The sequence below is a fragment of the Sinohyriopsis cumingii genome, chromosome 19 (assembly GCF_028554795.1).
Source record: "Sinohyriopsis cumingii isolate HCF-2022 chromosome 19, ASM2855479v2, whole genome shotgun sequence".
Classification (NCBI taxonomy): Eukaryota; Metazoa; Mollusca; class Bivalvia; order Unionida; family Unionidae; genus Sinohyriopsis; species Sinohyriopsis cumingii.
Genome location: NC_142979.1, coordinates 70,324,508 through 70,352,244, shown reverse-complemented (window position 1 = coordinate 70,352,244; position 27,737 = coordinate 70,324,508). Strand labels below are relative to the sequence as shown.

At 33.3% G+C, this 27,737-nt stretch overlaps 1 protein-coding gene across 2 annotated transcripts in view; it reads right to left on the bottom strand.

Moving 5' to 3' along the window:
* The window catches only part of LOC149775921 (carbonic anhydrase-like), a 47,004-nt gene that overhangs the window by 15,577 nt on the left and 3,690 nt on the right, over nucleotides 1–27,737 (bottom strand). For both annotated transcript variants that reach the window (XM_089943385.1, XM_089943387.1), the window contains 3 exons: nucleotides 6,384–6,413; nucleotides 1,272–1,445; nucleotides 167–321 (listed from right to left, as the gene is read on the bottom strand). In XM_089943385.1, the coding sequence (XP_089799511.1) occupies nucleotides 167–321; nucleotides 1,272–1,445; nucleotides 6,384–6,413 (359 nt within the window). The remainder of the gene's footprint in view (nucleotides 1–166; nucleotides 322–1,271; nucleotides 1,446–6,383; nucleotides 6,414–27,737) is intronic.

The following is a 27,737-nucleotide window of genomic DNA, read 5'->3' as shown; positions in this document are numbered from 1 at the left end:
GTGTGATTAGAACAGTGCAAAGGAAGGAAGGAATATAAAAATGCAAAGAGTCGGATTTATGTATGTATGTATGTATGTATGTATGTATGTATGTAGGGACTTTCACGGATTTTTATTGTTTTAGAAACATTAATAAAAGTTTTACATTGATTTATTGCATGTTTACCTCCATAGGGAAATATGTTCCATCTATGTCATGCTCGGATCCACGCTTATCTTCTTTTCCCCAATGAAAATGGAACTGTTGGGCTATATAAACATTTGTTAGACCTCCTCCAGTGATGGAAACGGGCTCACCCCTAACCATAAGATCAACCTGAACTGTAATTGAAGTAAAATTGGATAATTACTGTTCATCAATATTTTTCAAGTATGAAGATGTTTCAATGAAAAACTTGACAGTTATGTCAAATATCTCTTACCACCCCTTCTTCTATGCTGACTGATAATTAATTGAATTAATTAAGTAGTTCTTTGTCAGCATAAATCCGACTCTTTGCATTTTTATATTCATTCCGTTCTTTGCACTGTTGTAATCACACATCTGCCATACGTTATGTTATTGCATGAATATTCTTTAGCTACCTGATATCATTGTCATCGATATAAATATTTTCTCGTTCTTTGAATTGAATTCTTCTACCTTCTTACTCAGCAATTCAATTATTGCATCACAACGCCACTTACACTATTTACACCATATTTCCTATCATTTTGATCGATGTTCCCCAGTTCTCATTCAGAATATGGTTTTTTATATACATGTCACTCTCGTTTCTCCAACAACGTCTGTTGCATTAAATTCCTTCAATTGCACATTTGTTGAATAAAGAAATATTCCCGACACAAATTGAAATGCAGATTTTTGTGCATGGAGTTGCAATAAGCCTTGGAGAAGAGTGCAAATGCTTCAAGTATCTCGCAATCCAAACCGGTAAGTGTAAAATTATCGAATATCATCTGAACATGGGCATACAATATACTGCCATGTTTACATTTTTCTTGAAAACATGATAGCCTAGCTCGCATAGTATCGTAACAGTGAGACAATCACGCAGAAGATACATGTGTCGGATTAATGAAAGGTTAGCACATATTTTCTAGCTTTTATGTAAATATATGGAGGTCAGAGTTGCAAAGTAAGATTGTAGCAATAAGTTGGATAAAGAGCCTTTTCACTATCATTAAATACATATGATAGTCAATTTTGTTTCCCATTAATACTTTATATATGTGTATATATATGAGGAGAGAGAGAAAGAGAAGATTACCAGTATGTCCATTGTTTCCGAGCTGCATTACCAGGTTTTGCATTTTGTCGTAACCTTTTAGTGTAAATGGAACCAACCATTCAGAATCTACGATGGCTTCATTCGTCTTTATACTGATAGGTGATTGACGGACTCCACCACAGTGGGGAAAATCAAGATGCCAGTTATCTGGTCCTGAATACAATAAAAAAAATAAGTTTATTAAAGTTCTCTCCAGATGCTTAATTTACGCATTATTAGATGTGGTAATTTGCAATTGGACACAAAATGTCAGAGGAAGATTCTTGGAATATCCTAGCCAAACAGGATACAAAACGAAGACCTTCGTCAGGTGACAGAACTTTGTCCTATTTGTGAAGGAAAGGAAATGGATATGGCAGGAGCATGTATGTCGAATGTCCCTGGATCCATCTCCCAGGACAGCCTTTCTCTGGATCACACATGGGAGATGAAAGAGAGGTCTGCCTAAAAGAGACTTGGAGGACTATAGAAAAGAGATGAAGGAATGTGTATACCTGCAGACCGTCAGCATTGGCAATGTCTCGTCGAAGCCTATGAGTTACATAAAGCATGATAAAGGATGTGTGAATGAATCGGCATGGTAACGTTTGAACGATAGATTTGTATGATGCAGATGCTAGAAAGATTGTCAGAGACAATATGGAAGACGAAGTTAGACAGTTTTGAGTGCAATAGCTCCAGGCAAAGTCAGTATGCAAAATCTGTTGAACATCTAATGATTTCAACATTAAAATGTAAATGAAATGTTCACCTTAAAGGTATTTATGTTAAACTGACAAAGTCAGCATATAGTTGCAATAGACAAAGTTATTACAAGAGATCTGCCCAAAACCTCATCATGTAAATTAGATATCAAAAGGTCATCTGTAAAATAAATAAATATATATATATATATATATATATATATATATATATATATATATATATATATATATATATATATATATATATATATATATATATATATATATATATCTATATATATCTATCTATATATATATATATATATATATATATATATATATATATATATATATATATATATATATATATATATACGCAAAGATTATTGACAGGGTCAATAAAAAGGATCAAAGTCATGAAGTATGGCCAGATAGAAAAAATCTATCTCTTTATAACATTATTCAAACAGATACGCAGAGAAGTAGCTAGATCTGGAGATAAAGGAACCAGATTAATAGATAAGTAGCCAAATAAGCACATAGCTAGCCAGGTTGGTAGATAATTAGCTAGCTAGATAGGATGATTCATATCTAGATTGTTGGATGAGTTGGCTTACAGGTAGATAAGAATCCAAATCGGTAGATAGATAGATAGATAGATAGATAGATAGATAGATAGATAGATAAATACATAGATAGATAGATAGAAAGATAGATAGATAGAAAAGTAACTTACTTGTTAGATAGTCTTAATACAAAGGACAGTGAAACTATATAATATACATTATCATCATCTGTATGTGAATGCAATAATTTTGATTAATAAGGATGGTCTTGGAACTACACATCAAGAGATATGTGTCATGAAATGTGTACAGATTTTACTTAGAACCACACATCAAGAGATATGTGTCATGAAATGTGTACAGATTTTACTTAGAACCACACATCAAGAGATATATATCATGAAATGTGTACAGATTTTACTTAGAACCACACATCAAGAGATATGTGTAATGAAATGTGTACAGATTTTACTTAGAACCACACATCAAGAGATATGTGTCATGAAATGTGTACAGATTTTACTTAGAACCACACATCAAGAGATATGTGTCATGAAATGTGTACAGATTTTACTTAGAACCACACATCAAGAGATATGTGTCATGAAATGTGTACAGATTTTACTTAGAACCACACATCAAGAGATATGTATCATGAAATGTGTACAGATTTTACTTAGAACCACACATCAAGAGATATGTGTCATGAAATGTGTACAGATTTTACTTAGAACTACACATCAAGAGATATGTGTCATGAAATGTGTACAGATTTTAAATAACTTCATATATAAATTACCTTCATGCTTTCAGGAAGACGAACTAAAATTAAGAATGGTTTAATTTATTTCAGGTATTGGAAGTCAATAAGACATTTAATGTGCAGATGGCTTGTATGTACTACAAGTCTTCAAGTTCCTATTCCGGCAAATTTTGTAAACATGTAAAGGCGTCCAGAAAGAAAATTATTCTTAATGACATATTTTAACAATTCCTCCACCTAGCAACTGAAAAGAGTGTTAGATAGATTCAATTGAAATGACGAATTAATAATAATAATAATAATAATAATAATAATAATAATAATAATAATAATAATAATAATAATATTATTATTATTATTATTAGTAGTAGTAGTAGTAGTAGTAGTAGTAGTAGTATTTGTGTTTTTAATGACTGCCATCCAGTAGTTATTTTGATATTTCCAAATTTAAACGCTCAAGAAACTAAGGCTCAAATGAATGACTCATCTATATCTGTTTAAATACTTATCAAAACCCGAGGCAAACAGACTAGTACTCAAATACGAGATCCTATATATTGAAAATACAGACAAAAGTAAAAGCTAAAGGTTATCTTGATGAACATCGTGTACTCTACTCTAAATTTAATTCGTTGATTTTATATCGGATATACAGATCAATTGTCTATAACGAAAAACTAATGGTTTACTTATGGCTTCAAGGCGAAGAACTACACATTTTATTTTCTATGGTTCTGTGATAAAAACTTTCAATAATGAAATCGGGTTTAATGTGATTATCTTTTTTTTTAAAATCCCAATACTTGTTGCATCGTAAAATTAAATAAAACAGTTGAACTTGGATCATAGCAAATGTCATATGTAAAATAGATCCTAAAGCAATGAAAACCAAACAGGTTGCAAAATTAAATTTCGTGTGTTTGTGTGTGTGTGTGTGTGTGTGTGTCTGTGATTTGGATTTTTAACTTAGCTTTAACAATTTTTCACTCACATCGCTACGTTGTCTGCAGTGTAGCAGCTTATAGTGATGATAGCACTGGGGCATTATGCCGCCGACATGTAACATGATGTCCCACCCAGTCACATTATCTTGACGCCAGGCCGACCAGTCCTAACAATAACTTCTTAATGTTGAGCGCCAAGCGAGGCAACTGTTAGTACAATTTTTGTAAGTCTTTGGTAAGACTCGGCCGGGGATCGAACCCACGACCTACCGCATCCGATGTGGACGCTCTAACCACTAGGCCGCCGGAGCGGTTGATTTATTTCGTATTAGTAGTCTTGGAAATCAGAAACAAATTCACTGATTTCAACGTTAATTCAACATAAACCAGCTGTTGCCTCAATTGATACTGTTTAGAGTTCTGATGGATCAATTTTCTCAGTATTTCGCTTTGTAACAACTGTCATTTATATTAACATTTATTATATTTTGTTCATTTCATAATAATATTGTGCTCAATGGTAAGAATATTCTCATAAAATAACAAAATAAAAAAAGAAGAAGAAAAAAACATCCACCTACCCCGGCAACCAACCCCAATCTTCGACACAATATCATGTAGAGCACGGAGCAGTACAATGCGACCTGATGACAAATTTTTGAGGCCTCAAGGGCCGAGCCGCTAATGGGCATCTGTGATGAAAGGGTCGGTTCAACGATGTCGAATGTTCAGCTACCATCTTTAATTTGTGGGGTGGGGTGGGTTTATTTGCATTAAAATGCCAGCATATATATATATATATATATATATATATATATATATATATATATATATATATATATATATATATATATATAACACATCAGTTCATACATTTGAGCAAATATAAGAAAAAGAAGAAGTAAAATGAAAATTTAAATAGGCTTAATTATAGAAAATACAATTTAAATAGGGCACCTATATTTTCTGAATAATAAAAATAAAGTCGGATGTATTTATAGTTCAGATATTTGCCTAATGATAAGGTACAATGGTTTATTTTCAGTCTCAGTCTTGTCTTCTCTCCAAGAATAACTTAAAACACGCACACGAGTTATTGATGGGAAAATAGCATTTGGAATACATTTTCTAAATACTGCAGTGCTGCCATAATATCACGTTGACATTTCGTTCCTAGACCATGTTTAAACCGTGTTATGCTATCCATATTCACCATATACAAGTGCGATATGTTTAAGCAACAACAGGGAAGTAATTTACAATCAAATGACATTTATACATACATGCATGAGAATATTTATTACGGTAACTAGTAAATAATTCTGTACGACACGGTATTGCTTTACAGGCTACAAGCTCATGATAGTTTTACATAATTCTGAATGTTTTGCTATATAATAGACATAAAAAGAAAGTTATAGGGGGAAAAAAAATCTTGAAATAGTTTAAAGCATGCATGTATACGATTGAATGAAATAATTCCAATACTGGCATGCTATTTTTGTATGTCGATTATGATGGTTTGTCCCTTGTTATCTTAGCATGCAGTGCTTTTATTAAAACTGGTTATCGATACCAAAATATCGATCAATAAACTCATCTTAATGACATATTAAACTACACGGGTCTTAATGACAGATTAACTCACACGAGTCTTAATATCAGATTAACCCACCCGAGTCTTACTGACAGAGTAACGTAAACGCGTCTTCATCACAAATAAGACACGAATAAACTTTCCAATGAACGAATAACTAGCCCTGCTTGTTATAAAAATGTAAACGAACACTTGATTAACAATACACCAGGTTTTATACATTTTTAATGAACAAGTAAATTAAGATCATTACCGTTTCATAAAATTTATATTAACCTCAACATAGTTTCGTAATCATTTTCTCGCATGACTGAGTGAAAAATTTGAAATATAATTTGATTTTAAAATGTGAAATACCATTTCACCCACACGATGTGGCAAAAATACGTAATTATGCCTCATAAAAATCACTGATGAAGCTAGTTTAATATGATCAGTTATCCCAAATAACGTGTCTCTCTGTTACCTAATGAAAAAATATCTCTTATATAAATCGTGCAATAAAGAGAAATTTAGGACGCAGTCGAGTACAGCTTACCTTTCTCTCCGTCGTATGCCCATTCATTACCTTAAATATACAAAAAGAATATTAGAAATGTATTGCATTGTTACGTTCACTGTAGGGAATACGTTGAATACCCTTATTCACTCTGACTCTTTTATATACATCTCTATAGCATATACTATGAAATATTACAATTTTCATTAATTTAATTTCCTTACATATGCTCTGTGATCAGTAGACAGGAATATTCTGAGCAAATTTGACAGCCATTTAATTGAACATACATACATACATACATACATACATACATACATAAAGACAGACAGGCATACATACATGGATACATATGTATGCATGTATGTATGTATGTATGTATGTATGTATGTATGTATGTATGTATGTATGAATATATGTATGTATATGGCAGTTGATTAATTGCGTTTATCTATTTGTACTCACAATATTGCAATCTAGGTGCTCATATCAGTTTAAATTAATTGCAATGGTTAGTTTCTGATGTGCTTATTGGAAGTCACACAAAATACATAAATGAGATAATAATAATCAAGAATCGCACATAAACTATAACCTTTCAGTAGATGTTGCATCTATTTACAGATGTGTCAACTGACTCTAATGAGTTTATTTGCTTTACTCAATGGCGATGACTAGAGGGGGACTCAATCTCTTTACTCTGTGAACGAAACGGCTACTGTGTTTACCACTTAGTTTGCATTAAATGTTCATTGCAGATTTTCTGTAAGGCTTGTAAAATAATAATAATAATAATAATAATAAGTATAATTATATAATGTCCTAATGTTGACTTTTTATTATTGTTTAAATTTGCATGAAGGTTTCGAAACTAATATCAAGAAGCGGACATTGCCCTTTATCTAGCATTTATACCTCCGATTATTTTCAGATAATGGTACAAACAGGCCGATGAGTAAACAATCCGTACTTTTGTCGACATCCAATTTGGACTATGTACAGATATATGAGTCATTAACCTGCTGGGGATGATCGAATAATAGCAGGCACACAGAATCTTGTATGAATATTCATTTCATATCAAAATTTCGAAAAGACTTAGAACTTTATATATACGCTGACAACTACCTATTAATTTTGGTGAGCAAAATATTAAAGTTATTAAAAGCATTTTAATTTCTCACACGGCAATGATCGCTATTTTGTTTTAAATTATATCATCCTAAAACATGATGTTGTAAATTGAATGCGATGAATGCTTTGCTTTTAGGGTGCTTTGCATATTACGTCAAAACACGCTCAAACCTGTCCGTTGAATGATCGTAAACCACGCTGGAAACCGATCGGGATACTGCATGGCCATGGAGATTTACGTCAGATTTATATCGAGCGGCGCAGGGCAACCACATTCATAACTATTTCGAGGAAGGAAAATGCTGCAATACCAGCTGCTTCTTAAAATGTTAGTTGTATGTACTCTTTGAGTATGTAAATGCTTTATAAGAATAAACTACTGAATTAAAAATTGGTAAAATTCCTGTTATGGAACCGATCGTTAACTATGGCAAACATTTTACATTGATTCTATATAAATGCCTGCGCTAAGCAGAACCTATTTCTGGTCTACAGAAAGAAACAAGCAATGTTGCAGCTGGAAATAAACCTCAGGCAGTTTATTTCCAAAAATATTGAGAAGTATTTCGCAGGAAAGACAAGTTGATCACACCTGCTTTCTGAACAACCTCGTCTCTTGTGGATACTTATACAGACTCTGATACAACCCGACCTGGAAAGGTTTGTAGGAGGAACATCCGGATAGAAACGAAGAACAAATAGATCCTCGAAAGAGGAAAGATAAAATAATGTTCTTAATTTATTTTTAATGTTGCTATTGTAGTTGAATTAGAAATGAGAATACAAAATTATTAAGAATCGCACATAAACCTTAACCTTTCAGTCGAAGTTGTATCTATTTACAGTTGTATCAACTGACGCTATTGAGTTTATTTCCTTTGCTCAATGGCGATGACTAGAGCGGGACTCAATTTCATTACTCTGTGATCGAAAATGTTACTGTGTTTAACACTTAGTTTGCATTAAATGTTTACACACGCACGCACGCACGCATGCACGCATGCACACACACACACACACAAAGTTTGTTCTTCAGGTATTACCATGTTTTAAATTCTTTGTGTATGCAAAATCATGATGCCTTGTCTTATAACGGATGACAAGGATTCAATTTTATCGGTATCAACTTTCTCAACGTCAATCTGAATGAACTTTACAAAAATATCTGCGAAACCTTCTGATCCAAAGCGCTTGTGGGTTTTTTATTTTGTTGTTGTTCTTTTTCTTCGTATTTTTCATTGAGAATAATGAAACGTTTATGTGGGCAAAACAGTAACCTACATATACATTAGACCAGTCAAAGTTATTAAAAATGACAAAGAAAAGAAAGTTGACGAGGAAATAACTTTTGTCAGGAGGAAGGTAGACATCACTATGTTAGAACTAAAGTCTTTCAAAGGAAGCTCATAGCCACACAAATAGACATCACCATCAAAAGTACAGACAATTATATTAAACAAACCGCTAATATGAACTGAATGATAATGAAAGATAAATACGTATTTCACTTCGTAAATATAATGTCGCGCGTTAAATTAAGACTACAAATAAAACAGGTCACAGAGTTGTCACTTTGAACACTGAATGTGAGTAAAATCCTATGTTGAACTGAATACGACTTTAAGACAAATAGCAACTAAACATTCAAAGAAGGTCTTCTCCAAACTGATAAGTAATAATGTGCGTTGCACATGTGATGAAAAGGACTACGTTTAAAAGGAAATTTTGAAAGTGGCAGAAAAATCTCTTACTTGCCAAGAGACCAACTAACGATGAAGATTTGGTTTTCGGTTGCATGAAAAAAATCAAGTTAGTCAGATCCAATTATAACGGCTTGAATGAGCTATGGATGAGGCTAACTGATGAATTTAACACCAAGTTTTAAAAAATGAGAACACGACAACACGTTTTAACTCCGTGTAACAGACGCATATTTCTTGCGCATTCATGTACAACTGAAAACGCTTAAAGCGAAATGAAAGAGAACATTAAATTCTTTGACACAAGCGATTACTCGAAGGACAATGTTTTAAAAATACTATAAGAATAAACAAGAAATCAATTCCCTGAAGATTTCAGTGAAGAACCAAACGTCAAGCCACTTAGAGAGTTTTGTGGACCAAGAGCTAAACTATATATATTTATGACTGATGATGAAGAGAAGAAAGTAGGCAAAGGAATTTTAAAAACGTGACACAATAGAACCTTACATTAAATACAAAGGTTGTTACTTTGGTCATAAAGAAAAGTTAAAGGAAATGAATCTGAGCAGGCCTGTTCATCGCGATATGTCTAACATCAAAATGGCTTTATCAGTAAGTGATGATAATTATTGTTTTGTTGACAACATATGCTCATCGCCTTCCTGATTTTTAAAGGGGTATATTTTAGCAATCATTTCAAAATAGGAAATAAAACATGCCGTAGGATTTATATATTTATGTTGTAAAACTCGGGTACTGAAATTTGATAGCGTCAGTTAAAACATCGAAAACATAACTCGACTTCCAAAGTCTAGTTAACTTTGAACGTTTTCTCGAATAGAGGACACAAATACAAAGACAGCATGTACAAATTATAGTTTTCAAAAGGAGCAAATATTACAGAAGCATGAAGAAGCTCTGTCGACCATTGATGATACACCCCCCCCAACAAATAACAAAATAAAAGTCATATTTATATCCTAGCTATGAATTAACAAACGGGCCATTTAACACACGAGAACATCGTAAAGAGCAAACTAACATAAGACAGTATTATAATGCTTTTATGCTTACGAGTATACAAACAGCTCACTATTAAAAAGACGAAATGTTTGATCTGTCTTTAATTCTGTCATTCTTTCTACAAATTCTGAGAAGGCAACGTTTGTTTCGATCACTTACTTAGGACTGTTTGTCATTTATGTAGTTAAGAAGGTAGGAGTTTCTTGAGCATTCAAATTTAAATTTGGAAATCAATTTTTAAAGGAAGAAGGAATAATTGTGCAAAGTTGGAAATACAAAACAAGTATTCCGGCATTTGCACCGTCTTAACTACTAACATTGTCTTTCTAAGCCCTGTATATGCTCGCTGAAGCATCACCTGCACCCGTGTAATTCTAATTTAAATCTCACTAAAATTTACATTCTGAAATTTATTTGATAAATTTAAAACCATGTGCGGACGCTCGTGTGTGTGTGTGCGTGTGTGTGTGTGTGTGTGTGTGTGCGCGCGCGCGCGTGTGTGTGGAGAAGATAATGGATGTGCAATCAAAATCATCGGCATCAATATTTCTACTTGACGTCTCAGATTTTAAGCACAATGGTCCACCAAATTAAAAAAGTAACAACGTATTTAAAATCGGTCCTGCTCTTCCTAGTCATGGTGAATGAAATAATGAAAAGAGATCAGAAGTGTAAAGATTTAGAACTGTACATATTGTATTGCCCAAATTGTCCCACTCCTTTGGACAAACTCTTGTCCGACCAATAATCTATACTGTCTCGTCATGGTACATGAACAATGGCACATAATCCTTTACGTCTTTATTAACGACTTGACTGAAATAATGAAATATTACTAACTGTAATGCTCATCTACCACAGTAATTGCTTCGGGAGAAAACCCGGTTTTTACATTACATTACATTAAAAACGAAATTGGCCTGTGTACTTTTGTAAACATTGTGTTACCGACAAATTTCACGCATTATTTCTGTGTTAACTGTATTTGTAGTTTATAAATAAATTATTCTCAAAATTCCCCGTAAGTTTTATAACATATTACATCATCTTTCGCAAAAGGAGGTGTTTGGGAAAACTAACAGACTATGTTTTTGTCGGTACATTTATGGTAATATTTTATCAGTGATGACGATGCTCGCCGTTACTGTATTATGAAACAAATATGTCAGCTAGAATCCACAGTAACGAAAATACAAGGAAATTATCTTTCATGCTCTGATTCGGAATGGATGCTGTTTCTGTTTGTCTGCATACAGACTAAACATCTTTCCTTTCTGTTCTCTACATCTAGAAGTTTCATTGTTGTAAGTAACAGTAAGAAAGAAAAGATAATATCCAGTTCTTATATTCTTGAAAATCGCAGATCTTCTTCGATTTCATTTTTGAGAATGATGTAATTCAACATCATCTATCTTTGTGCCAAAGAAAAGATGGTGAAGGACAATATTTCGGCTATATGATGTATTTTTGTTTGATACTTTTGTATGTCTTTCTATATTGTATTCCATAGAAAGGAGTCGCTCAATCATTTAGTATGGCACACACCCTTCCTGGTGGTTAGAAGGAGAGGTTTCTACTTGTTTTCATAAACCAAAAACGCTTTGAAAGTCTATGAATCAAGATTAAGATATTAAGCAACTCTTTTATTCAGGCAGACACTGGCGTATAGTCGATATGATCACCAGAAGATACAAGAGATTGGACGGGTAGTGCTTAGTAAGTGAGCACAATGCTGGTTGGACAATAAATCATTCGAGTCATGTAACTTATTTCATGCGGTTATGCTACAGAATGCATCGAAACTCAATATAATGTACAAGAGAAGTTTTTCTTAAATTTTAAAAAAGTGCTTTGTAGTAGTTTGTCACTTTATATAACAACAAAGTCGGATAATTCACCAAAATTTAGTAATTGCCGCTCAAGACAATAGTTCTTTTTATCATAGTCAAAACTAGAAGGTCATGCCAACAATTATAAGACTCTTTTATCTATATTGCATTGTTGTTAAGTAAATTAAATACTCATGCCAACGATGAATCATGCAATAAGTACTGCTTTATTCACGTTAGATGAATGATAACAAATTTGTGTTAGTTAAGTAAATACCCTTTGTACTGTAATTTCAGTTCCTTGATTAGACATTTCATTTGTATCGCTCGTGGATCGGTGGTTCTTCCCATGGTTTTTCCGGGTTCTTCCTCCACCATTAATACTGGCCGCCATGCATAGCCTATCATGTGCTGAAGAATGGCGTTAAACCCCACAACAACAATCATTTGTATCGGCAGATATTTAAGCTATCAGTGAATGAAATGCAGTTCGATTACCCAACTTGAATCAAAGAGTTAGCGTTATTATATTATAACGTGGATAAAACAAATGTTAGGAATGCACATCCGTAGAAACTATCATATCCCATAGAAGTATCTATGCTACATATATCGCCCTCTACCAATCAGCAAATTAGCATCAATCATATATCACAAGACTAGACAAAATTTTCACATTTTCAATCCGATTCACTTAATGGCACTAACATAACGAAAAGGCAATTCATAGTCTACCGAAAAAGCTTTAGAACCTGATATAATGGGCTTTGCATTCAATTGCAGTCAAAATTCGTCCACAATATGTAAGATTTCGAGGGACATCAGCCCCTGTGATTAAAGTTCCGCATGAGGATTAGAGCAGATGCGACCAACAGTGCCATTGAAAGATTCCTGACTTTATACAGGACATTTGTATTTCGATTAATCAAATCTTTCCTTAGAGATTTCTATAAGCTGTTCATTTAAGTTAAATTGAGAACCTTATCTCCGAAATAATCCCATAGCTCAGTCGTAGACAGGGAAAGAGTCTTTACCTGACTGAGCCCTTAGCATAAAATATTTCAGGTAACTGCACCTCGTATTATAGAGGTAACTAGGAGTATCATATTGATTACGCAAGAGCATTATAATGGTTACTAAGAGCATTATAATGATTACTAAGAGCATTATAGGGATTACTATGAACATTATAATGATTAGTCAGGGAATTATAGAGATTTAAATGAGTATTATAATTATTAAGAGTAGGATATGGGTTACTTAGAGTATGTTAGGAATTACTAAGAGTATTGTAATGATTACTAAATGTATTATTACGATTACTAAGAGAATTATAGTGACTACTAAGAGCATTATAGGGATAACTAGGAGTGTTATAATGATTACTAAGAGCATTATAATGACTGTTAAGATCATTATAGGGACTACCAGGATCATTATAATGATTAGTAAGAGTAATATAGAGATTAATATGAGTATTATAATGATTAAGACTAATATAGGGGTTACTAAGAGTATTTTGGGGATTGCTAAGAGTCCTGTAATGATTAATTAAAGTATTGTAGCGATTACTAAGAATTTTATACTAATGAATAAGAGTACTATAATAATTGCAAAAGTTATATCGTGATTATTAAGAACATTTTAATAATTATTAAGACGTGTACATGAATTGCTAAGAGTATTATGATTGCTATGAGTATTATAGGGATTACTAAGATGATTATAATGATTACTAAATGAATAATAATGATTATTTAGAGAATCATAATGATCGCTAAGAGCTGTGCATGAATTACTAAGAGCAATATAATGATTGCTAGGAGCATTATACTGATTAATAAGAGTATTATAGAGATTACTAGGAGTATCATAATGATTAAGAGGACTATAAGGGTTACAACGAGTATTTTAGGGGTTAATAAGGGTACTGTAATGATTATTAAGAGTTGTACATGAATTATTAAGAGTATCGTGATTACTATGTGTATTATAGGGATTACTAAGAGGATTATATTGATTAATAAATGTATTATAATGATCACTAAGAGCATTGTAATGATTACTAGCAGTGTTTTAATGATTATTAAGAGCATTATAATGATTACTAGCAGTGTTTTAATGATTATTAAGAGCATTGTAATGGTTACTAGCAGTGTTTTAATGATTATTAAGAGAATTATAATGATTACTAGCAGTGTTTTAATGATTATTAAGAGCATTATAATGATTACTAGCAGTATTTTAATGATTACTAAGAGTATTGTAACGATTACTAAGAGTATTAAAACCAGCTATTGCATTCTATTATTATTCAGGCAATTTATTGTTTAGATATTTATAAATAAACACCAGTTTCTCATTGTGTCTTTTGCCAGTGATTCCCTACCAGTTTGTTATTCTACACAATCATATATGTACCTGGACCAAGTCCTGTAATAATGTTCACTGCTTTTATTTGAACACTTTCTAATATTTCACTTTCAGCCTTCTAATATTTCACTTTCAGCCTTGATACAATGACTCCAGCCAGTGATTCCCAACCAAGTTAGGTATACCAGACAAGCAAAGGTGTGCCTCGCGAGTCATGTACTAATTTATTTCTGCTTAAATTTTAGCATTGTCTGCTCAGTCATTGTCAGCCCTCGTGCAATTACTCCTAACTCATATCAGCATAATCAGGAATATGTCATATTGTCATCTTTGTCATTTTAGTCCTGCTTTCACGATGCATAAGTATTAATATGCCTATATTGCAAGTTGATATGAATCTTAATATACTGACCTGGAATGTTAGAGGAATTATGTCCTCTGCTCTTAGCTTTAGTGCAATGCTGGAAAAATATAATGTTGACGTAGCTTGCGTAACTGAACATAAACTATTACAGCACATACTTCCATTTTGCGATACTATTCGTTCTGATTATAAATGCACTGCTAAGGCAGAGGATATTTCCTCTAATAGCACGTTAATAAAATGTGGTAAAGGAGGAGTTGCCATCTTCTGCAAAACTTCTCTCATGAGATATGCTAACTTTATAGATGAAGTTAATAGTGACAGAGTCGTTGGCATAGAATTCAAATTTCCCGATATGCAAAATGTATATATTTTTTGTGTATATATGCCGACCCTATTATATGGCATAGATTGTTACAAAGCGCAAATTGAGTTGATTCAAAATCTCTATGATCAGTACTCACAGCTGGGAGACGTGTATTTTACTGGTGATTTCAATGCAGTAGCTGAACCAGACACTTTCAGAGATTACAAAGATAGAGTATTTCATGAGTTCTTGCGATATAATAATCTAGTGAGTGCTGGACATTTAACAATATGCACTGGTTCCCGTTATACGTTCACCCCAGTAAGAACGATGATTGATCATTTTGTACTGTCGGATCAATGCATAGGTAGATTACGAAGTGTGCACATTGTTTCAGATCACGAAGAGCACGTGATATCTGACCACCTCCCTATCCTTACTTCCCTTCGTACAGTGACCTGTGGGAGAGACTTCAGACAGTTTATGAAGAGAAACAACATAGCCTGGAATAAATTAAACGCTGATATCTTGAAAAACTATCAATCTGAGCTGGACCTTCGCCTGAAAACTTCAGATATAGATACTATTTCGGACAATGTTGATAGCTTTTACCTGCACATTGTTAATGCAATACAGCAGTCAAGCGACATCGCGCTTCCAAAGTCTAAATTCAATTATCATGCCAAGCCATACTGGTCAAATGAACTCAAAGAAGCACATAAACTTCAAAGACAAGCTAGGTATACTTGGATAAATGAGGGAAGACCGAGGGGTAGTCAATTTATTTCTTACAGAGAATATAAAGATAAGAAGAGAGACTTTAGAAACGTTCAAAAACTGGCTGTGGAAAAATATATGGGAGAGGTGTATGAAGAAATTGAAAAAGCACATGAATCCGATGTAAGACACTTTTGGAAAATGATCAACATTAAGAGAGGGAACAATATAAATTTTTGTCAGGCACTATCAACTGATGGAGTTTGTGTCCGTGATGATGATTCCATCGCAAATGGCTTTGCTAGACACTATGAGGACATTCACACGCCGAATTTAAACCATAGTTTTGACGGAAACTTTTATGAATGTATAGAGAGAGAATTAAATCGGGGTCTACAGGACGAAGTAAGCCATATCGAGGCCTTACAGACCAGTATCAGTTTAAACGAAGTAAGAGAAATCATTAAAGGTCTAAAGAAATCAAAAGCATCGGGCCATGATCAAATTTGCAACGAACATTTGATCTATGGCAGCGACTACCTCATCAAGTGTATGACAATTTTATTTACTCGGATGATTGATCAATCTTACATACCTGTAGATTGCAATAAAGGGTTAGTAATACCACTGTACAAAGGTAGCAGAAAATCAAAGAACTCCCTCGAAAGTTACAGGCCTGTTACTTTACTGCCTGTTATCTACAAAACCTTTGAGAAAATTATTCATGAACGTTTGGTAACTTGGCTCAAAGATACTAATTCTAGTATACCCAGTTCAAAAACAACATGGTTACCAAAAAGGTTTAGGCTGCACAACAGCGAGTTTTGTGCTGTTGCAATCAGTACAATATAATGTAAACATGGGTTCACGGGTTTTTGCTGCTTTTCTTGATACAAAAAAGGCATTTGATACCGTGTGGCACGAAGGACTGCTTTTTAAATTATTCACGTTGGGAATTACGGGTAAATCCCTTTTGATATTTTTTAACATGTATACAAATTTACAGAGTAAAGTTCTTGTAAATGGGCATTTTTCAGATTGGTTCTCAATTGGCCAAGGAGTGAGACAAGGGGGTGTTTTGTCAACCTTGATGTACACAATATTTATAAATGACTTGCTGCTACAGTTAGAAAATAGTGGATTTGGAGCAAAGACTGGATCCTTAGCTGTTGGAAATCCAACCCTAGCTGATGATATTTCACTTTTGGCTATATATCCTAGCAATCTACAAAAGCTGTTAGATATAGCATACGACTACAGTAATAAGTGGCGATTCGAGCTTAGTGTTACAAAGTCATACATTATCATTTTCGGACCCCAATACAAGAATTATATCAATATGAAATGGTATCTTGGCCCGTCATGTTTGCCGGTTACCGATTCGGAAATACACACCTGGGTCACCGGATTAACTCAAAGCTGACGTCGCATGACGCAATACTCGATGCATGCAAGAAAGGGAAAAAATCTTTTCACGGTCTGTTTGGTATTGGCATTAAACCGAATGGTTTAAATCCTTTGGTTGCTGCAAATGTAATTAAAAAGGTAATTTTCCCTTCAGTGTTTTATGGAAGTGAATTATGGTGTAACATTTCAAAAAGTGACCTCGCTTTATTGGATAAAACTCTAAGGTATTTTGCCAAACATTTACAAGGTTTTCCAATGCATACAAGATCAGACATTGCCCTGGGAATGCTAGGATGGACATCAGCACAGTCCGAAAATGATAGAAGAAAATTGATGTTTTTACACAGATTGTGTTTGATGCCTAACAATGTACATACTAAACGTGTGTTTAACGTTGCGTTATTTCACTTCATTCTGAGCGGATGCATGTCAACCTGCGGGTTAATTTCAAATTTATATTATACCTCAAAGAAGTTTGACTTGCTCGGGTATCTAACTGATTATTTACATCATTCTGAAATTCCAGATAAACATAATTGGAAAGAAATTGTAAGGTCAAAAATTGTTGGTCTTGAAAATAGCCTCTGGAGAGTTCGTATGTCTATTCAAGCAGATTTTGATAGATTCTCTTCAATACACGAATACTTACGACCAGTGTGGCAGTCGGCTAAAACCAGACAACACACTAAGGTATTTACATATGTAGCTAAACTATGGGCTGCTGTTCCAGAAACACAGCTTGATATGTGTATTAGATGTGGGAATGTTTATACAGACTTGATACTTCATTGTTGTGTTAGTTGTCCTTATATGTCGAACTTTCGAAATTCTTTCTGGGATTTCCTTACTGATAAATTTCCCCTGAGCCTGCACATTACGTTATTTAATGCAGAAGATGAACTGCAACTACAATATCTTTTAGGTAAAAGGTTACCATCAGGAGTAATCGACAAAGAAAACTCCAAGCTATTCGTCCTGTATGCAGCATACTTTGTCATGCAGTGTGCAGCTGTCTTCTGTAAATAAGGTACTGAAACTTGCAACTTATGAGTTGACGAACACTTTGTTGATTGATATTGTGTAAGAATTTGTATTCTAATATAGAATTTTTTTTTTTAAATATTTATTGATTGTATTCAGATGATTTATTCTTATATCATGTAATTTTCCATGGAAGGAAATAAAGATGATGATGAGGAATATGTCATATACATGTATTATATATTCTAATGAGAGAGTTATTGTCTAAAATATACTTTAGTAATTTAAGATTGATGCTCTTCTTTGTAGCCTTTAGAAATAATTCACTTATCTGATTCTCCAATCTAGCATTACACCGATATACCAGTCCAAAGTATTTATGTAAATTGACTTTATCTAAATTGTATGCATTTATGTAAATTGACATCTAAATTGTATCCAGAATTATCTAAATTATCTGCATCATGTGAATACATAAGAGTGTATTTTTAGGTAGTAAAATTGGTTTTGTTTCAGAAGCATTCAAGCTAACGTTGAATTGTTTTACGCGTAAATTATCTGTAACTATTATCTTGAATTCTTTGTCTCGAATGTTTCGCTTGTACATAATCCATTAACTTAACACAGCAACATTAGCAATAAGAATAGGTCACTACAACCTAAATTTAATGTTTAAGTGTATTAACATAAACGATAAAGGTTAATGTACACCTAAACTGTCATGACCATACACTCAACATTTTAAGGAGATTGTTATATATATGTACTGCCATAAAGTGTTAGGACAGTAATAGAACGGAATAGAAATAATGAAAGTAATTATCAAGCCATACACAAGTGGCACATAAAGCTACCAAAACTGCTGACTACTGCAATTACATAAAGTAACATATCAAACCTATAGTGAAACTCGTGACTTGACCTCTCAGTCATTTGCCTTCTTTCACTTTCCAAACATGTGCTATAAAACTTAATGATACGTTTAGTTTATCTTGGGCCATTTCATGGCTAAATAACTCCGTTTCTTGACTAGTTGATTTGCAATAGTACACTCTATCCAAGACCTGAATAATGCTATCAGTTATAATATTAACAAAAACTTCATTGGTCTGTATATGAATGAAGTTGAGAAAGACAGTCCAAGAGGAAAGTACTCTTTACTTCAAGAAATAAAAGAAGAATCCTCCCGAAATTAGAGTACATGAAAAACTAAATATAACAAAGAGGACTCTGGCGTCCTCTAAAAACGTATGTGCAAGACTATACGAGACATCTATACCGTTAAAATCTCCGTAGTCCGTTGTTTTGAGCCGTTACTCTTTCTACGCCTATATATATATAGGACTACTAATTGCTTCGACACTAATTGTTTGCCCAGGTCACGAAGTATACTGTACTATATATCTGCTCTCCCCTTTGAGTGTTTATATTAAAATTTAGTTTGATCGAAATAATAGTTTTCTGCTGTTGGAGGTTAATGACTTTATTGGTGTTCATTTTGACCTTTAATAACTAGTGTACCGCAATCGAGATTACAGACTTCATTGTTGTTTATGTTTACGCGCAATAACCGGTGCACCACATTCACTAAGCCCGCAAACTTCGAAGATCATGACCTAGAATATATAAAAATGAAATGAAATGAGACCCGCTAGCAGTACTTTCAACTCACTCCTGGGAGAGAGAGAGAGAGAGAGAGAGAGAGAGAGAGAGAGAGAGATTTTGTTAATGTGCCATTGATATTTTGCGACTTTAGTTTAAACGCATTTGGGACCGCAGACGACCACAATTCTCATTAATATAAAGAGGAGATTTACGATGTAAATGTTGCCATTCATTACAAGAAACAAGACACGGTAGATAAATGACAAAACAAAAAACGTTATTATTATAATTCAAAACTACAATCTGATTTTTGTTTCTTCATGAAACAATTTGCATGCCAAACGTATTCTCGTAGTCTTCCACCCAGTGCATCAAATAAACATATTACAGGCGACTGGCATATAGTTCTTCAAAACGGGCGCAAATAAAAAAAAATGAATATAATTTTTGACACATTCTTGCAATAGTTCCCAAACTTTTTGTGACGTGTTATACATGTCGACGGTACCTGAGGGGAGGAGGCGGGTTGGGTTCGGATAATTTATGTGGTTAAGCTCTCGGCTAGCATTTAAGAGATCTGAGATTTTTGTTTGAAAATCGCTGAAAGCAGTGTGATCAGTCATTTCAAATCTTCTCTGGTGTTATAGTGTTTCACTCTAAGCATTTCTCTCCGTCAAAAGCAAATTTGTATATATGTAATAATAATAATAATAATAATAATAATAATAAAAGAAACAACGACGGAGCCTGCATACAACATAGCGCTAGAGCATACAAATAATTAATAATAATAATAATAATAATAATAATAATTAAAGGAACAACGACGGAGCCTGTGTACCTCATAGCGCTAGAACCTACATATAATAATAATAATAATAATAATAATAATCATCATAATAATAATAATAATAATCATAATAATAATAATAATATAACACTAATAACACTAATAATAATAATAATAATAATAATAATAATAATAATAATAATAATTAAAGGAACAACGACGGAGCCTGTGTACATCATAGCGTTAGAGCCTACTTGTAATAATAATAATAATAATAATAATTAAAGGAACAACGACGGAGCATTGTACATCATAGCGCTAGAGCCTACATATAATAATAATAATAATAATAATAATAATAATTATTATTATTATTATTATTATTATTATTATTATTATTATTATTATTATATGTAGGCTCTATACTAAAATAATAATGTTATTATTATTTTTATTATTATTATTATCATTATTATTATTATTATTATTATTATTATTAAAGTAAAGGATGTCATCATAATGCATGCGGCATGATGTCAGCATATTCCTATGCAGAATGATATCAGCATATTTCTGTTCAGAATGATGTCAGCATATTATTATGCAGAATGATGTTTGTATACTGACAAGCAGCATGATGTCAGCATATTTCTAAGCACGATGATGTCAGCATATAATATAAACTGTCAGAAAATGAAAATATAAACACTATTTACCAAACAATATTAGATACAAGTTTCATTGTTAGCAACATCATGATGCTTAAAGCACTATTCAATTACAAGATATATGCACATAAAAAATGTATATAGAGAAGACTCTATCATAATAGTATCTACATAAGACATAACTATAAACTATTTGATCCCAAGGTCCCAAACGGTTTGAAATCTGGTGTTTGTATATATATATATATATATATATATATATATATATATATATATATATATATATATATATATATATATATATATATATATATATATATATATATTGTGGTCAGCATGACACGTAACCATTAAGATTAACGTATGGGTTAGACTCGCAATAACTTGGCAGCTTTGTGATGGTTAAACTCTCTTGTTTGGAAGCAAAGCTGAATTTTAAGTAGTGTCCCTTCGATAACTACGAGACAGTTATGTTACGGTATGGTCAGGTAACGAGAAACGACAAAGCTAAGACAAGCCAGTGCCAAACTTTTGGGAATTCTTGGGTCATTTGAAAAAGGTGTCATACAATTATGCTTTTTAGAATAGTTTATTGTAAATGCGGTCTAGAGGTAATTATTGCAATTTCGATGAGAGTGTTAAGAGTTTTGGCGGTTAGAGAAAGTTAATCCTGATTGGTTATGCTAAACGAGAGAGAGAAGGGGTGTGTTCAGACGGAATTCATGATTTTAAGTAATCTCTCTCGCGAAATTAGCCAGACTAAGTGTCTGAGGGGAGCCATAATTCAGCTCTTGAAAATAACAAGTACTTCTAGTTAAACTGTCCCAGGGACGCGTGTCGGGAAGTATCCCCAATACGAAAAGAGAGAGATTCAGCTGCATAGTATCAACTAGTCTCAAAAAAGTACAAGGCAAATATAGCTTCACTCTTGTACAGCACAGTGGAAAACAGCAATTAACATGCAGGTTACGGTTATTGACCCAAGAGGCTGGCGGGAAAGGGAGATTGAAGGAATAAAACTGCAAAAACTCTGACCTATCAACAACAGTGATTTGGAAAAGACCGTAAGTAACCAGGTTATGCTGACATGCCAGCAATTTGAGTTCGATCAGTTAATCGAATCTATGACGAAATTTGTTTGATAGGTAAATTATTAAATTGTTATATTTTACATAAGTGTTGTTCCATTGTATCTCCCAGCTCAGATATGTTATTCCGTCAATTACTTTCATATTATATTTTATTGTTTACTCGATCCGGGCAATAATATAGTGATCCGATCATCTCATAGATAACAATAACCAAAACAACATAAAAAAGTGAGGATCATACATCAAACATATCTCTATTAATCGGTCACTTTTGAGAGAACTTAGAGTGTATTTAATCAAATTTTGACACTATTTTTTGAGAATTTGATAACTATATTGGCTATTTGAACTCATGTCTAGGTGATTGTCCCAGTAACAAACAACACATTTACAGATGCAGTTATAGTAAGTGTTCATATTTAAAGGACAAATTCCAACTTTTACCATGAAAATATTATGGGATCAATTCCAAATAAAATCGGAAAGCGGCTGTTCTGAATATATTACAAATTTGCCTTCTAAGAAACGTTTGCGAATGATCCCACGTTTTCTTACTACGAGGAATATGGGATCGATCCCACTATTTAAATTATTTTTGGTATTGATCCAAATTTTCCCATCGAAGCTATTTTTGTTAAGACATTTTTGTTACTGTCCCCAAGTTTGCTTATAAACATGTATTTTGTGATTGCTATCAAGCTGCATTGAACGTGTTCTTGGGACTAATTCCAAGTTTTCCAGGTACTAGACTTTTGGTATCGATCCAAGTTTGTTTATACGTATTTTGGATTGATCCCAAGATTTTTTAAAAATAAATTTTTCGAATCAATCCCAAGTTTATTGGAGAGACTCATTAAATTGTTTCCAATATTCTCAGTAAGGAAGTATCTAAATATTTATTGAACTTATTTTCACTAGTCATTACCACCAAGTAAAATATATTCACTAGGTTTTGCTGCTGATCTAAATTAAAGGCTCGTTTATAGAACCGTAATGTAACACTATTATTGACTTTGAAAAGGAAAACAATATTTTTGAATTAGTAATTCATAAAGATAGAACATGTTGACGTGCTACTGGAAACTTTAAAAAGAGAATAAACTGGTTACATCACAAGTCGAAAATAGTGTTGTTTGGGGTTTATCGTCATTTCTCAGCGCAAGATAGGCTATACAGGATGGCCAGTATAATTGGTGGAGGAACCCTGGGAAACCCGTTAAGAACCACGTACAAACGGGAAGCTATTGGCAAGTCTTCTTATATACACACACTGGCTGAGCCCGCATCTCGAACCCACGCTGACAGAGGTTATATCGAAGTGATCGGTTAAGTCGAGCGCTATAGACCACTCGGCAACCCTCGGCCCAGGGCCGAAAATGCATGCGCATGCATATGTTTCTCATGTTTAAGTGTTAAGTAACATACATATGTTAGACTGTATTGTGGCATTCTTTTAGGTCTTTGGTTTAGGGTCTTTTGTGTATTTGATACACTAGGAAGATATGAAAGTTTGCATAGGTGTGTAGATCATGAAACAAAGATAACATTGTTGTCAGACAGTTAAGTACAACACAATTCGAGGAGACTTTATTCCTATAACGTTTGAATCTTGTCAGCCTAAAAGAAGCTGAATAACCAGAGATATGTTTTGTCATCGACATATTTTTAGTTTTCTAAGCATAAGAATCATCATATTAACATATGGATGAAATGAGTGAAAATGGTTTTGTTTGCTCATGTAGGAATTTGTCCATGACAATATTTACTACTAGCAAGATGTGCCTGTGTGTGTTTTGGATTTTTAACGTAGCTTTAACAATTTTTCTGTCATATCGCTACGATGTATGCAGTGTGACAGTTTATAGTGATGTCTAGCACTGGGACATCATGCCGCAGACGTATAGCGACATGTCCCACCCAATCACAGTATCCTGACACCAGTCTTAACACTAACCTCTTAATGCTGAGCGCCTAGCGAGACAGCTGTTTGTACCGTTTTTATAAGTCTTGGGCATGACTCGGCCGGGGTTCGAACACGCGACCAACCTCATCCGATGCGAACATTCTAACCACTGGGCCACCGGAGCGGTCTATTATTGAGATGAAGTTTAATACTTAAACATTATCACCATTTCATTTAAGTGTTTCTACTTTATTCTGGGATAACATTCGTTTTTTGATTGGGGGTGCATTTGTTTGTAACTTTTATTGTATTTCTTATTGTTGTTGTTGTTTGTTTGTTTGTCTTTGTTGCATGAGAATACAGTAGTTTTGTTGCTTAATTTTATATTTCTCCTGTTTTCTGGAGGCTTGTGTCTTTGAATCAGCGGTATCGGGGAATTCAGACCGACTACAATCACAGTAATGTACGACCTAAATCAGGATATATGTTCAGAATAGAATAAATGACTCAAAGGTGATGTATGTTCACGTTCAAATGTTATTTCTATAGAATGAAATAAATATTGAATTTCCCCAAAACAATATGTTATTAGCAAGTTGTATATTCAACTGTAAAAGTTAAAAAATGACATGTCCTTTGCCCGTTTGACCCTTAAGTATTATCATCCACCGGAGACATCAAACGATGGTGAGCATTTATTATTATTCCTGTTGGAGGTGAACGAAAAGCTTCCTTGAAATCATTTACACAAGACGCACGCAGGTGCAGTCCTTAGTTTTCGAGTGGACCGTACGAAAAAATGTTCTACTGAACGCTCAAACGGATAGGCCATTTTTGGCGAATTATAGCACTTTCCTCTTTTCAGCTGGAAGAGAAGTACGTATGTTATGTTCCTGAAAAGCAATCCACTTATTTCGTATACTGATCCTCTTCTTTTGACACAAATTCAAATATATATATATATAAATATATATATATATATATATATATATATATATATATATATATATATATATATATATATATATATATATATATATATGTCTTCAATACAGAATTCAAGTTAGAATTCGCTCTCCGCGACAGAAGCTGCAACATGATATTTGTACTAATACCGATTACAATAACCTCTGCGTCATTAGCATTTGTTTTAGCACAGTCAAATATCATCTTGCATTGATGCAATCACTGATGTTAAGACGGATATAAGTAGGCAACTTTGCTTCCTCTAAACAAGGACTTCCAGACCAATCTACGTATCAGAAAGTGTCTAAAACAGCCACTACACAAATAATTAACACATGATCAAACATAAATGTCATTGTTCCAAATTATACTCTCTGTATGGGAATATTGGAAGTCGTGTAGGATCGCCAGTGACTTTAAACAATATCAGAGTATTTTTTTTCCCCAAGTCTTTTGTTTGAAATTGTCTCAAATTATTATAGAGAACAATGGACCACATTTTAAAGGAAACAAAATATTAGATAATAGTCTAGTGGCATAATCAGAAAAGAAATTTCTAAATATAGAAGCCCATTCTTATTAGATATAGTTACTTCATCCCCCGATAACTTTACTGTATGGGGTCACTGGAATACCATAGGTTACTCATAAATGCTGTTTAAATAAAAATGTGAACAAAATTTAATAGAATTTTGTTAGCAAGTCATTAATATTTGGATTTTTTGCTGTCGTATTATATAATGTATTATTTCTTTTTGTATTCCTGAACTATGAATTAAAGTTTTATAGAGAAACGGTAATGTTTTGTGTATTTAGGGATCGGCAACACAAACATTAAGAGTTTGTGGTAAAGCTGTTCGAATTTGTATCTCATGACACACAACTTGATTAATAGAATTAACATTGATATAATATTACTATATGCCTATACGCCTACTTTTTTTACCCTGGTATTCTTGGGTTTCTTTCATACTTGCCTACTTAGAAAGCTAGGCAATTATAATTCCGTACACAGACAGTCGTTTGACTGAACTCGGGTTTATTTTGAACGACTGACATAACCACGTACTTTTTTGTTACGTACACTTTTTGAAGGATTCCGATAGTCCTTTTCACCACCCTTGAAACAAGGAAAACTTTATCAAGGTAAGGAGAAAGATCACAAGATATGAACGATTCAACAGTTTCTAACAAAGCACATATGTAATCAATCCAAACATTATTTTACCAATCACAAAATATCTTTTGTCAGGCAAACTTTGGATTGATGTCAAAATATCTTAGCAGTCAGACTTTTAATCGATCTAAACAAATCTCTTTCCACTTAAGGTTGGGGTCAATCAAAAAACACTTTACCTGGAAAACTTGAGATTGTTCCCAACAATTATCTATCAAGAAAACATGAGATGAATCCCCAAAATATTTTTTCCAGACAAATAGTGAATCAATACTAATATTTTTACCAGGTTTACTAATAATTCTTGGGATCAATCCACCAAATTTTCTCAATGGCAGACATTGGATCAGTGCCAAACATCACCTTAAGGCAAGAGTGGGATTGATCCCAAATACCTCTTTATAAGCCAACCTGGGATCGATCCCCTGAATGTCATATCAAAACTTTTGATCAATCTCAAACCTCTCTCAGCAAAATTACGCATTTATTTAGAATTGATCCCATAAAATCATTTCCTGGTAAAAGTTAAGATTTTCCATACATATGAAAACTTAGCCAAACGGCATATGCAAATTTGTGGTTTATTATTGGGACCAATACCAAACAATGACTGCAAAGAAAAAAATATTGTTTACAAAAGCCTATAATAGCATGATTCACAGTGATTACATACATGGGAATGTTTCTGGAAAGTTACTGTTCAAAAGAGGAATTGCCATTTATTCCTCAATTTAAATATTTTTCGAGCTTATATATATATATATATATATATATATATATATATATATATATATATGTGTGTGTGTGTGTGTGTGTGTGTGTGTGTGTGTGTGTGTGTGTGATATGAATTTCAAATCCCTTTAGATTATGTACTTTATTTGCAGAAGATCGCTCCTGCCTTGAGCAATTAATTCTGTTCTTGACTGCTTGTCATTAAGTTAAGCAGCTTGAAGTTTCTGGCGCAGTGGAGTTTTAAGTTGAAAATATATATGTTTTGAAAGGTCGTAGCTGATTTGCTGATATATTTATTGTTTTAAATTTCAAACAAGAAACAAAACCAATTTCTTCAGCGCCTAAACCCACTAACCTACTCAAATTGGCACTATTCCGGAATTGATGTTATATGCTTGATGTTTGCTTGCTTGTGACCTGGGGTGGTGATATGTTTTCTTTCTACAGAGGTTGTTGAGACTGTTATTTAGATTATGCGAGGTAAAACCGATATATTTTCCGATATCAGATTTTCGTTAAAATTAATGTTTAACTTTGATTATTCCCTCATTCGATTTCGTAATAAGATTACCTACTTGTGATACATAAATGTTTAGTAACCAAAACTTAAGCCGTGTTCCTTT